Source organism: Geotrypetes seraphini, chromosome 1 (genome assembly GCF_902459505.1).
Source record: "Geotrypetes seraphini chromosome 1, aGeoSer1.1, whole genome shotgun sequence".
Classification (NCBI taxonomy): domain Eukaryota; kingdom Metazoa; phylum Chordata; class Amphibia; order Gymnophiona; family Dermophiidae; genus Geotrypetes; species Geotrypetes seraphini.
In genome coordinates this window covers 92,272,372-92,284,979 of record NC_047084.1, presented here as the reverse complement: position 1 = coordinate 92,284,979, position 12,608 = coordinate 92,272,372, and the positions used below count along the sequence as shown (strand labels likewise).

Genomic DNA, 12,608 nt, shown 5'->3' with positions numbered 1-12,608 from the left:
CGCAAAAACGTCTTGCCCGATTTGAACGAAACTTGCAACACATCTTCCTTTTCAGTTTAAGAGATTGCAAATTCCAGTGAGACTTGCATTCTCTATCACAATCAACAAATCACAGGGACAGACTATTACATACTGTGGAGTGGATTTAAGATCCCCCTGTTTTTCCCATGGACAACTCTATGTTGCTTGCTCAAGGGTGGGTTCACCCAACAATTTATATGTTCTTGCTCCTGGAGGTGAAACTAAAAATGTTGTTTATAATCAAGTTTTGTGTTAGTTGTATTGTATTCATTTTGTCAAATATTTCACATTATAATTTGAATATTGTACTTTTTATAAAGCTGTAAAAAAATAATTTCATTCACCACTATAAAGTATCTTTATTTGAATCCATTTACAGTGTTATTGCTATAATTAAATACCCGTGCAATGCCGGGGCATCAGCTAGTTGAAAATAAAATCATTTCCAACCTTTTTGTCTGGTGATTTCATGAGTCTCTAGTTGCACTTCCTTCTTCTGTAAATCCAATATTTATTTCGTTCTGCCTTTCGTTCTTTCTGCCCCCTCCCCTTTTCTTTCTTTCTGTCTCTCTTTCTTTCTCTCTCCTTCCACCCCCCAAGCCACGACGTCAATTTCTCCACTTCCCCTATTCTTTCTCTTTCCCTGCCCCCCTCCCCCAAGCCACCACGCCGATTTCTCCCTGCTTCCCCGAGCCAGGCCTGGCGCGTACAAGCGCCGAACCCACAAACCTTCACCTCCGACGTCAATTCTGACATCGGAGAGGAAGTTCCAGGTCAGCCAGGCAGCGATTTGCTGGCCCAGAACTTCCTCTCCGACGTCAGAATTGACGTCGGCGGTAAAGACTTGCGAGTCCGGCGCTTGTATGCACCTGGCCTGGCTCGGGGAGGCAGGTAGAGCAAGATCGCAAAGGCAATGTGATTGACTCGCGTTGCCTTTGTGATCTGCTGGTCGATCATGATCGACCATTTGGGCACCCCTGGTCTAAAGCAAAACTTAGCCCATTTTTCCATTAACATTATAGTATCACTAACCAAGGCCCCCTTTTATGAAGCCGCATTAGGCTTTCTTATCGCTGGCCGTGGTGGTATTAGCTCCAACGCTCATAGGAAGTCTACGAGCGTAGGAGCTTTTACCGCCGTGACCAGTGATAAAAAAGCCTTTAGGCATCTTCATAAAAGAGGGAGGGCAAGTTTATAATATTATCTTTGGTCATATCAAAAGGGAGATGGATAGTTTGCCTCTTGTGGGAATCAACCTCATACCTCATTGTTTAGCTACTTGGCTGATTCCATATAACCCTGTAAGATTTTTGCATTCGTCTTACGTCTCTTGAAGGGTAGTACCATCTTCAGTAAGGATTTGGCTGGACTGCACGGGATAGTCATCATTTGCTTACTTGGCACCCTCATTGTGGAATGCATTACCACTGGATTTAGCTCGCACCTGTCTGTGGAAGGCTTGCAATCTAAGTTTGTATACGAAGCAATGGAGAGTTCAATGACTTTCCCAAGGTTACAAGGGGTCAAAGTGGGACTGAAAACCCTTCTCTTTGATACCTCTCCCTTCATTCTCCTCCTTTTCCCCTTCCTGCCTGACTCTGTTCCGCTCTTTTTCTACCTTCTTCTCTCTGCGCGACGCACAAATGGAAAATTAGATTAGACTTGAACCAGGCTTCTCTGGTTCTCAGCCTGCTGCTCTGTTAGGCTAGTCCCCCACTACAGTGTTCCCCCGGTCATTCGCGGTCGGCGGTTCGCGGTCCCAGTCATTCGCGGTATTTTCCAACCGCGACTGCCGACCAGAAGAGGACAGCTGGAGAGGCAGGAGAGAGCAGCCGGAGCACCGGCGAATGAAGGAAATTACTCGCTGTATGCTCCGACCGCCTCTTCTTGCACTAAAGTCGGGCCTTACCAATCAGCAGCAGCAGCGTGTCAAAGCAGGGATGGATAAATTCCTGGAGGTAAAGTCCATAAACTGTTATTAAGGCTAGTGCTACCAGGCGTCCGGTTTTCCCCGGATAGGTCCTCCTTTTGATGATATATCCGGGGGTCCGGACGGCTTTTCAAAACCCAGCACTTTGTCCGGGTTTTGAAAAGCCTCCTCAAATCGCATCGAGCAGGGAGGAAGTCCATGTGCGGACGCCATGCGATGACATCACATGCACACGTGCGTGACATCATCGCGTGGCATCCACACATGCGTGGACTTCCCTGCCTGTCAAGAGCAGGCAGCAAGAGGCGGGGCTAGGGCAAGACTAGGGGCAGGATTAGGGCATTACAGGGCAGGGATGGGCAGAACTGGGTGGGCCTGGGGAGGGTCTAGGGGTCCTGATTTCCCGATTGGAAAATCTGGCAACCCTAATTAAGGCAGATGCAGGAAATCTACTGCTTACTCCTGGGGTCAGTAGCATGGAATCCTTCTACTTTTTGGGATTCTATAAGGTACTTGTGACCTGGTTTAGCCACTGTTGGAAACAGAATACTGCGCTAAATGGATCTTTGGACTGACCCAGTAAGGCAATTCTTATGTTTTTATATCTTACTGAATTTGGTTTTTTTTAATTCATTTATTGTAAGCCTTTTCAATGTCCTGGTGCTTAAGGGACGGTGAAGTAAGTTGTATTTATCACTACGTATTACCTGGGGCAACCATATTAGTCTGGAGTAACACACATGACAGAGGCAGGAGGATATTTTGGACTTACAGTATAAGATGCCAATTGCCTCTGTCACTTTTATCTCTTTTTTTTTCTGTATGATTCCAGTGCTTGACTTTCTAATTTCTGATTCTTATGTGAGCCAAGTATAAGATAATGAAGCCATTGTGACATCACCGATAAGCTTGGTTCTTATTGGTGGAATGAGACTATTATGACATCACAATATCTACTCTGGATTCCAGAGAATGTCATTCTTTAGTGTCTATCTCAACCTCAGTCCTTCTACATTTACATTCTTCAATGCAAGGTTTGAGGGTCAGTGGCTGAGCCCATTCATACTCTGATTCAATGAAGCCATTTTGAGATCACTGATGTGATTGGCTTTTAGGCACTGGTGGAATGAGGCATTGTGACATCACAATATCTGCTCTGGATACCAGAGACTGTCATTCTTTAGTGTCTGTCTCAAGCTCAGTCCTTCTACACCAGCATTGTTCAATGCAAGGCTTGAGGGTCACTGATTGTGACCATTCATACTCTGATTCTTCCCTCTCCCCTTAAAGAATGACATGGGGAGGGTTTCCCGCAGTTAACCATGGGGACAGGAACGGTGATGAATTTTGTCACTGTGCCATTCTCTCCAGTATTCTGTAACAGGCCATTTACATGCAGATGGGACACTTACGCATGTAAGTGATGAGATTACCACCATTTACGCACATTCTTGCTGCCAAACACTAGGCGACTGTATTTAGAATTACGCCCCTTGTCCTTAACCGGTGACTTATTTTAGTGTGTCCTGCAAAACAAGTCCTCCATTTGTCTCAAGATGCCAAGGTTTTGCTCTATGGACATTTTTAAATTCTTTTCAATCCTCTGTAAAAAGATGCAGAGTTACTGTGACATCCTCTCTAACAGATCATGATCATGGGCTCTTCTGCACTTGTCAGCTAACCTCCCGGACTTTAATTTTAAAATCTCATCTGTAACATATTTAAATCTGTGTGCCAGCAGTTCAGTTTGCTCTCGATTTACGGTAGATGGAGCCCATTTATCCTATCCCTTCTAAATTTTTTTAAAAAGCCCTAAGTCTTAATAAACATATGCCATTTTTATCACTTGACCCATGCATTTAATGAGTTATGAGTTGAAAGATATTAAGAACATAAGAAATGCCTCCGCTGGGTCAGACCTGAGGTCCATCACGCCCAGCAGTCCGCTCACACGGCGGCCCAACAGGTCCAGGACCTGTGCAGTAATCCTCTATCTATACCCCTCTATCCCCTTTTCCAGCAGGAAATTGTCCAATCCTTTCTTGAAAACCAGTACCGTACTCTGCCCTATTACGTCCTCTGGAAGCACATTCCAGGTGTCCACCACACGTTGGGTAAAGAAGAACTTCCTAGCATTCGTTTTAAATCTGTCCCCTTTCAACTTTTCCGAATGCCTTCTTGTTTTTTTTATTTTCTGAAAGTTTGAAGAATCTATCCTTCTCTACTCTCTCTATGCCCTTCATGATCTTATAAGTCTTAAAAGCGCATGTTTTCCAAATCTTCACAATAATTAGCTTCTTCCCTCACCAAATGTTATTAAATTAAAGGAAAACTGTTTCACATGCAGAGAAACAAATCGTGACTTATGCAATTCATTTCCCTATCAAATGGAAAGGCTACGGTCACCTTTGAGAGAGGTTTCAAATAAACATATTCAATCCGAGGTGGAGGTGCCAAGATATTCAATTTCTAGAGTCACAGAGGCATCACTTGATAGCTTCCTGTTTACCCATGCAATAAATCCAAAGACTGAATTCAGAAAGTACAGGAATTAGACTGGGCTAAATTAGTACTTCGTTACCTTCTCTCTACTTGCCTGCTTCCTGTCTTTAGAGTACGAGACATTGCCTTTCCCGTATGCAAAAAACATATGTGAGCAGATTAAAAGCACAGCCAAAATGTGTCCTTAGAAATAAACCTTGTTTCATTTAGGCTTAGCTGACTTTGGGCTAGATTTACGAACCTGCCCGATCGTGACCGATCCGTGTCCAATCCGGGCAGGTCCGATGGATTCAGAAATCAATAATATTCTAAGGTGTCAGGTCAAAAGCGCGCCGCGACAAAGGCGCGCCCAGACAACTGAGCGCAGCGCGGAGGCGCGCGCCGCTCTAAATTACTGTTTTTAGGGCTCCTTCGGGGGGGGGTGTGGGGGAACCCCCCCACTTTACTTAATAGACATCGCGTCGCATTGTGGGGTCATTGTGGGGGCGTTGTGGAGGGTGTGGGGGGTTGTAACCCCCCACATTTTACTGAAAACTGAACTTTTTCCCTGTTTTTAGGGAAAAAGTTCAGTTTACAGTAAAATGTGGAGGGTTACAACCCCCCAAAACGCCGGCGCGATGTCTATTAAGTAAACTGGGGGGGTTCCCCAACAAAACCCCCCGTCGGAGCCCCTAAAAATTGTAATTTTGTGCGGCGCGCGCCTCCGCGCTGCGCTCAATTGTCGGCACGCGCTTTTGTCTTTCACGCCGTTGTCTATGAACCTATTCTAATGGGGCGATTGGAGGAAGGCCCCCATCCACCGACACGGATTGCTAGTGTGTGATCCAGACGCATGCGCAGACCATCTGCTTTCCCTGTAGATGGTCTGCGCATGCGTTCGTGTTCGTTTTTGCTGTGGGGTTTTTTTTTGTTTGTTTGTTATGGGGGGGCCCAACTCTCCTTCTATCTCTTCAACTCTCTAAAAGTTGTCTTGAAGGCCGATCCCCGGCGGCAGCAGCCTCTTTAAAAGGCTAAAACTCACTGGCCCTGACTCTCCTGCTCTCTGCCGCCTTCCCTGCAGTGCGAGCCTGCAAGAGAGTCGGGGCAGCAGAGATCAGTCTGGGTGGCAGAGAGCGGGGGGGAGTTTGGATTTGGGGCAGAGAGCAGGGCGGTGAGTCAGGGCAGTGAGAGGAGCTAAACAATGCAGCCAACAGCCACTGCTCTCCCCCCTCCCCTCCCCCCGGGGCTTCTGCAGAATAAAGGCAGCCAAATTGGGGCAGCAGAGAGCAGGGCGGCAATGGAGCTGGAGAGTGGAAAAGGACATTTGCGACTGGTCCCCAGCAGTCACTTCTTGGGCTGATCGGCCAGCCCAGTCGGTTTGCAAAATTTGTTTAGTGAATCGCGTCCCTGCCTACTATGCATGCCTTTCCCCTCATTTGCATGCGCGGATCCGAATTGGATCAGCAGAGAGGTAAGTGAATCGGGCCGGAGTAAAATCGGGTTGCAAAGGGGTCGCAGTACACACTCGGTTTGCTTTGTGAATCTAGTCCTTTGTCTCAACAGCTGACCCTACCCTAAGCTTAGTCTTATAAACCATTCTACAGACTGGATGCTGTGCCACTGTAGCTGGTATACCAAGACTGAGGAGTGATCCAGGAGCATATAACATAAAATAAAACTCGCTTGTATTCCAATAATACCGCTAAATTCTATGCGGTTCACAAAAAATAAAGAATACAGGTGAATAACATAATATAACATAACATAATACTTATAGACCACGTTACCGAAAAGTTCTATGCAGTTTACAAAAGATTATAAACATTAAACATAATCGTATATTTAAATGAGTCAGCTAGTCAGGCATTTGGAGAAAAGATAGGATTTTAGTTGTCTAAAATGTCTGCAAGAAACAGCTGTGAGCAACAATGATCGAAATTCTTTTTCACGAGAAGCTGCCTGAGATGCTAAAGAGTGATTTAGGAATTTCTTGCTTTTACAACCTTTTACAGAAGGGAAATTGAACAGAGCATGAGTTTTTCTACTGCATTTGTGCGTAGCTAAGGAAAAACTATTAGCCAGATAAGTAGGGGCTGCACCATATAAAACCTTGTAACAAAAACAGCCCAACTTGGACAATACCCGAGCTTCCACAGGCAACCAATACAATTCGCAATAAAATAACGTAAGACGATCGTATTTCTTCAATCCGTAAATCAATTTAACTGCTGTGTACCTCAAGAAAGTTCTAACTTCCAAAGGATTCTATAAAATGATGCGTTTTTAAAGCATGTTGAAACTGTTGGTAGGAGTTGGAAGATGTAAATACATAATTTAGATCCTTAGCCCATAAGGCCACTTGAAAAGACAATAGACACTCCTGGAATTTTTTTAAAATTTACAACCCTTTGCAGATGGAAGAGAGAAAAGGTGATGGTAGCCAGTGAAACAACCAAGGAGAGAGAAAAGACCGGGCTGTATTTGTATTTCTTCCAGCAAGGGACGTGGAATTCATCACATGCACCAATGGCCCAGGAACATCTAATGGGCTGAAGGAAGAGTTACCATTTAAAATTATACCAGCCAATATTCAACCTGCGGTGATTAGCATTTATTTTTAGGTTAGCTGCTCTGTGAACCATCTTTTTTAGTTCAATCTTTATTAAGGTTTAACATCTTACAAAAAAAATGCAACACACACAAATATATTATAAATATATGTAAACACACAGTAGGAAATTCGTAACAGAAACATGTCATTTTCTACCCATCCCTCCCTTCTCATCCCAACCCACACCCTACCCCCTACCCTCCCTCCCTTTGTCTGGCAGGTCAATCATTCCATCACACACATTGCTTAACGAAACCCTCCAAAGGGCTCCAAACATCCTTAAATGAGGCCATATTACCAGACCTTTCAGCTAATGGTTATAGACCAGTGGTCTAAAACCCAAAACCTTTGCAGGGCCACATTTTGGATTTGTGGGTCTTATTAGAGAAATGACAATTTTGCATGAGGTAAAACTCTTTATAGTGTATAAACCTTTCCTTTTGGCTAAGTCTTATTAATAATATTGTAATTTATAGCTAAAGAGAGATATAATCAAGAAACTGTTTTATTTTACTTTTGTGATTATGATAAACATACCGAGGGCCTCAAAATAGGACCTGGCGGGCTGCACGTTTGAGACCACTGTTATAGACAATATATAAAAATGATGTTTATGATTATTATTTTTTATACTAAGATATGCTTGCGTACCTGAATATAAACCATGTGGAGGGGCATAATAATAAAAAAAAACGTCTAAGTCCCCTTTTGGCCTAAGGCCTTAAATGTTGAAAGTAGAAGCAGGGGAAATGTCCATTATAAAAAAAAAAACATCCAAAAGGAGGTTTTTTTGATAATGGCCTGCCTCTACGTTCAGCTGTTTAAACACCCAGACCACCACTACATCTACACTAACACCATATATTCAACCTAAAAAAAGTCTAAGTCCCAAACGTCCAAAACAAGGGCTTTTAGGCAAAGGAAGAGCCAGTCCTTCACCTAAAAGCTGGATTCTGTAACCAGTGTCTGTCAAAAACAACACCGGTTACAGAATCCACCCCCCCCCAACACAACGATCGTGGCAAGAGGGAGGCCAAGCCCTCTTGCCCCCGCCAGCCCCCACCGTCCCCACAAGCATCGGGGCAAGAGGGAACCTAAGCCCTCTTGCCCCTGCGATCCCCAACTCCCCCCCACCCCCCCCCCCCCCGCCGATTACGATGGGGCCAGGAGGGAGCCCAACTACAAGATCGGGCAGGAGGGAGCCCAACTCCTCCTGCCCAGGTGAACCCACTATCCCCCACCCCCACTAAAATATGGGCAGGAGGGATTCCAGGCCCTCCTGCCCTCGACGCACCATCGTAATCGGCGGGGTGGGGAGGGGGGGTTGGGGATCGCCGGGGCAAGAGGGCTTGGGCTCCCTCTAGCCCCGATGCTGTCTAGGACGGAGATGAACCCTCTCTCCTGCAGCGATAAGCCCTCCCCCGGCGATTACGATAGGGCAGGAGGGAGCCCAAGCCCTCTTGCCCGGCGACACTCAGAACCTCCGACACCATCGGGGCAAAAGGGAGAGACGGTTCATCTCTCCTGCCGGCAATGGTGATCGCCCTCCGAACCGCGACACTTTGGGGTGAGGATCGCTGGCAAGGCCCACCCTTATTCCTGAACTTAATTGCACATTTATCAATTTTTATCTTTGTGGTTGATATTATTTCTGGTAAGTCAACTTGACCTGGAGTTACATTACATTAGAGTACATTAGAGATTTCTATTCCGCCATTACCTTGCGGTTCAAGGCGGATTACAAAAGAATTATAAACAGTAGGTTACAATGGAAGATCATTTGTCATTTCTAGAGAGGTAAAGAGTAAGTCAGGTAGTTTCAGTGTGGCGGTAAGAGGGAGGGGGGAAGGATGTGATGTTAGGACTGTTTCAGGAATTTCTTGAAGAGTATAGTTTTTATTTATTTTCTGAACATCTTGTAGTCTGGGGTAGTTGTCAGTAGATTGGAGATCTGGTTATCTAGTTTTACTGCTTGAGTGTCTAGGAGGCCATCATATAGTTTTTTCCATTTCACTTCTTTGATTGGGGGGGGGGGTGAATGGGGTGTGTTAATTTCCTTTCCATGACCTAAGCCTTTTTCTCGGAAAGTCCAATGTTGTCTTTGTCATAAGTTGTGTACCAGCTTCTAGGGCAAAGATAGATCTTCTTACAGAAACTACTTATGTTGGCAGAGAGATAAATATGATTTTCTTGTAATTTGTTTAGTGCTTTTAGGCTTAATATATCCCTGAGTGATTCATTTATTACTTCTACTGCCTCAAGTTGAGGAATATTGGCATACAAGTTCTTTACATCCATAGATACCAATATTATTGGGATACCTATTTCAATTTTCCCCAATTCTTGTATCAAGTGTGTGGCGTCCTCTATAAATGATGGAATCCTATGTACTACTTCCTGTAAATGAAAATCCACATACTGTGACAGTGGCTGAAATAATGACCCTCTACTACTAACTATTGGACGGCCAGGGGGAGCTTCTAGAGACTTGTGTATCTTGGGGATGATATATACAAATGGTATTTTTGGCTATTCCATCCATAGATACTTATACTCTTTTGTTGTAGTCAGTGTTGTACCAAGTGGGGGGGGGAGGGGGAGGTCCGCCCTGGGTGCAAGCCATGATGGGGGTGTTTCCGGCCTAGGAGTCATAGTCCAGGAACTTCCCTTCTCACGGCCCAGTCCAAGGCTCTGGGTAGTCCCTGTGGCCCAGCATGTTCTCAGCCTTGTCGCCTGTCTGGTCCGATGGCCCTTTTCCTTCCATGAAGCTGAAAAAACTGCTGCCCTCGGCAGTGATTCAGCTACGTCGCCCGCGGCTCCCCTTCCTGCTTTCTGCATCTGCCAATGATGCAACTTCCTGTTTCCGCCCGGGTTGATTGCAGCAGAGGCAGACACGGAAAGAAGGAAAGGGAGCCGCGGGTGATGTAGCTGAATCACTGCTGAGGCCGGCAGTTTTTTCAGCTTCACGGAAGGTAAAGGGCCATCGGACAGGAGAGAAGGCTGGGAATATGCTGGGCCACGGGTCTACCCAGAGCCTTGGCACCAGGCCGTGAGAAGGGAAGTTCCCGGACCATGACTTCCAGGCTGGGAACACCCCCCTCATGGCTTGCACCTGTGGGGAACATTACTAAAAATATATTTTTACATTGGGGGGGGGTCAAAAATGATGGCAGAGGTGTCAAAAAATAATGGGCCCCGGGTGTCACATACCCTAGGTACGCCACTGGCTGTAATCAATTCCTGTTCCCTGGCCTCATTCAATTGTTGTAAAATCTTATGACTAAACTCAATAGTGGGATCATTATGTCCCAAATCACAGTAATATTCCACATCCCCTAGTTGTCTAAAAGCTTCTTGTTCATAATCGCTCTTCCTGAGGACCACCACCGCACCTCCCTTATCTGCCTTTGTTATAGTTATTGACTCATTACATTTCAATCTCTCCAAAGCTTGTTTCTGACAAATTGTTAAATTATAAGAAGGTTTTACCTGTACATCTTCAATCAAATCTACTTCCTGTAGGACAAGCTTCTGAAATGTCTCTACAACCGGATCATTTTGACCCGGTGGTAACCACCGTGATTTAACTTTATATTTATCACAAAAAGCTCTCCCTTGATGATCACTTTCCTGACGCTATTGCTCTCCAAAATGTACACGTAAACGCAATTTCCTAAAAAAATTTATATCAAGTTTCAAGTTTATTCATATATTTGATTAAACGCTTATCTTAGGATACTAAGCGTTGTACAATGATAATAAAAACTTTTATAGACAAACAAATAAGTCAGACAGTTTTCTTATTTAACTATTAAGACCTTAGTGGTACAGTGGGAGGGGAGGGAGGGGAGAACTACAATATTTATCAAGGAAAGATACATAAAAGGAAAGTACATTAGGGTAGGGAAAAGTTAACAAATTTGCTGGACTAAATCAAATAGTCAATTATAGGCACCTTATATATAACTGCACTCTTAGTTTTGAAGGAATCATAAGCAGCATAAGGCACAAAGGCCATACCGAATTATAAAACAGATATCTCATCTCTAGTTAAATTAAGGTCAGATAAATTAATCACATTCACTAATTTTTCTGCCTCCTGGTTTTGATTTGTCTCACCCCTGCCTGGGCAGGTTTCATAACTGGCTTTGGGGGGATGAGACGTAAAAAAAATCTGCTGCTAAACCTTGTATATGATTACCTTCAGTATTCCCACTAGGGCTTACATTAGTGCTGATATCCTCTGCTGATGACGCGCTCGAGGAATTAATATACATGACCTTTTTCTTTCCAGCAATCATCCTACATGATCTATGATTTTTACTCATCCACGTATATATGTAGCCTTTAGTGTAATCACATTCATCCCTTTTAAACGTTTTAATTTTTTGCTGTCTAGTGTCAGTTCTATGCACTTGCATATTTTGATTAAATTCTAATAGCTGAATTTCAAAGGTCTCATCTGGAATCAAAGTCTTCTGCTGCTTCACGAGTCTCCTTCCTTTTCTTGTCCAAAATGTCCACCGTTAACATCAGATCAAGAGAGCACCTACTTAATACTTCATTCCATCTTTGTACGTATTCCCCCTCATCTAAAAACCTTGGTTCTTTTGCTATTCTTAATCCTCTAGGGACTCTTTGTAATTTACAATATTCAATTAGAGTTGCTGAAGGCAATTCAGTCCTAATCAAATATTTATTCTTTTTCTCAGTTTCTTTCCAATTAATTGCTTCTACTATTTCATTATCATTCATTTCAAATAATCTATTCCCCCCCCCCAACAATGCTCCTATTCTATCAATTGATAACCCTGATTTGGATTCCCACCCCAGGACTGTCATTCCTCCTAATATTCTGGATACACCAATCACCTGAGAATGGAGGGGCTAATTATAATATATAAATAGCGTCATCTATATATACCATATACCCATTCAACACCCACTATTACCAAGACTCCAATTTTTCAAACATTTATTAATTTAATTTATTGGAGTCTTAGTAATAGTGGGTGTTGAATGGGTATATGATATATTTATATGGGCAGCGCGCCTAAGCTGTAACAACGCTTACGCACAAAGAGCCAGATTATCAAAAAGTTGCCAAAGGTTAGGCGCCGGTAGTGTTTTAATTGGTTTTAAGTGGCGCGATAATTGGTCGTGCCATTAAAAAAAAACAATTAAAAACTCATTAAAAAAAATAATAAATGACGCATCGTTAGGTGCTCTCCGGGACCAGCGCCTAGTAACATCGAAGCCTGAAAGCGGGCGTGTTTAGGAGTGGCGTCGGACTTTGGTGTCCATAAGGCACTGCTGGCTGCGATTCTGCAAGGATCCTAGACGCTGGAAATGTAGGCCTGTAGCAGATGCTCATTTTTGAGGTTCCCCCTGCAGCAAGCGCCACTTACAGAATCAGCCCCAAAGTGTCTGTATAGAATACTAGCATAAACCAACATTGGAATGCCTAAATATACTCAAGTACATTAACGCCAAGTCTAAGGATGTGTTCCACCCCCCCACCCTCCCCATGAACTCCACTCAGTTGTAAGTCCCTCCTATCTGTGC

At 44.1% G+C, this 12,608-nt stretch overlaps 1 protein-coding gene across 4 annotated transcripts in view; it reads right to left on the bottom strand.

The window, feature by feature from the left end:
- ST8SIA5 (ST8 alpha-N-acetyl-neuraminide alpha-2,8-sialyltransferase 5) overlaps positions 1 to 12,608 on the bottom strand; it is a 106,266-nt gene that overhangs the window by 51,587 nt on the left and 42,071 nt on the right. For 2 of the 4 annotated variants that reach the window (XM_033934986.1, XM_033934994.1), the window contains one exon: positions 10,533 to 10,716. The exons of the other annotated variants lie outside the window; for them this stretch is intronic. In XM_033934986.1, the coding sequence (XP_033790877.1) occupies positions 10,533 to 10,540 (8 nt within the window). In that variant the 5' untranslated portion in view covers positions 10,541 to 10,716. The remainder of the gene's footprint in view (positions 1 to 10,532; positions 10,717 to 12,608) is intronic. 4 annotated transcript variants of the gene reach the window in all.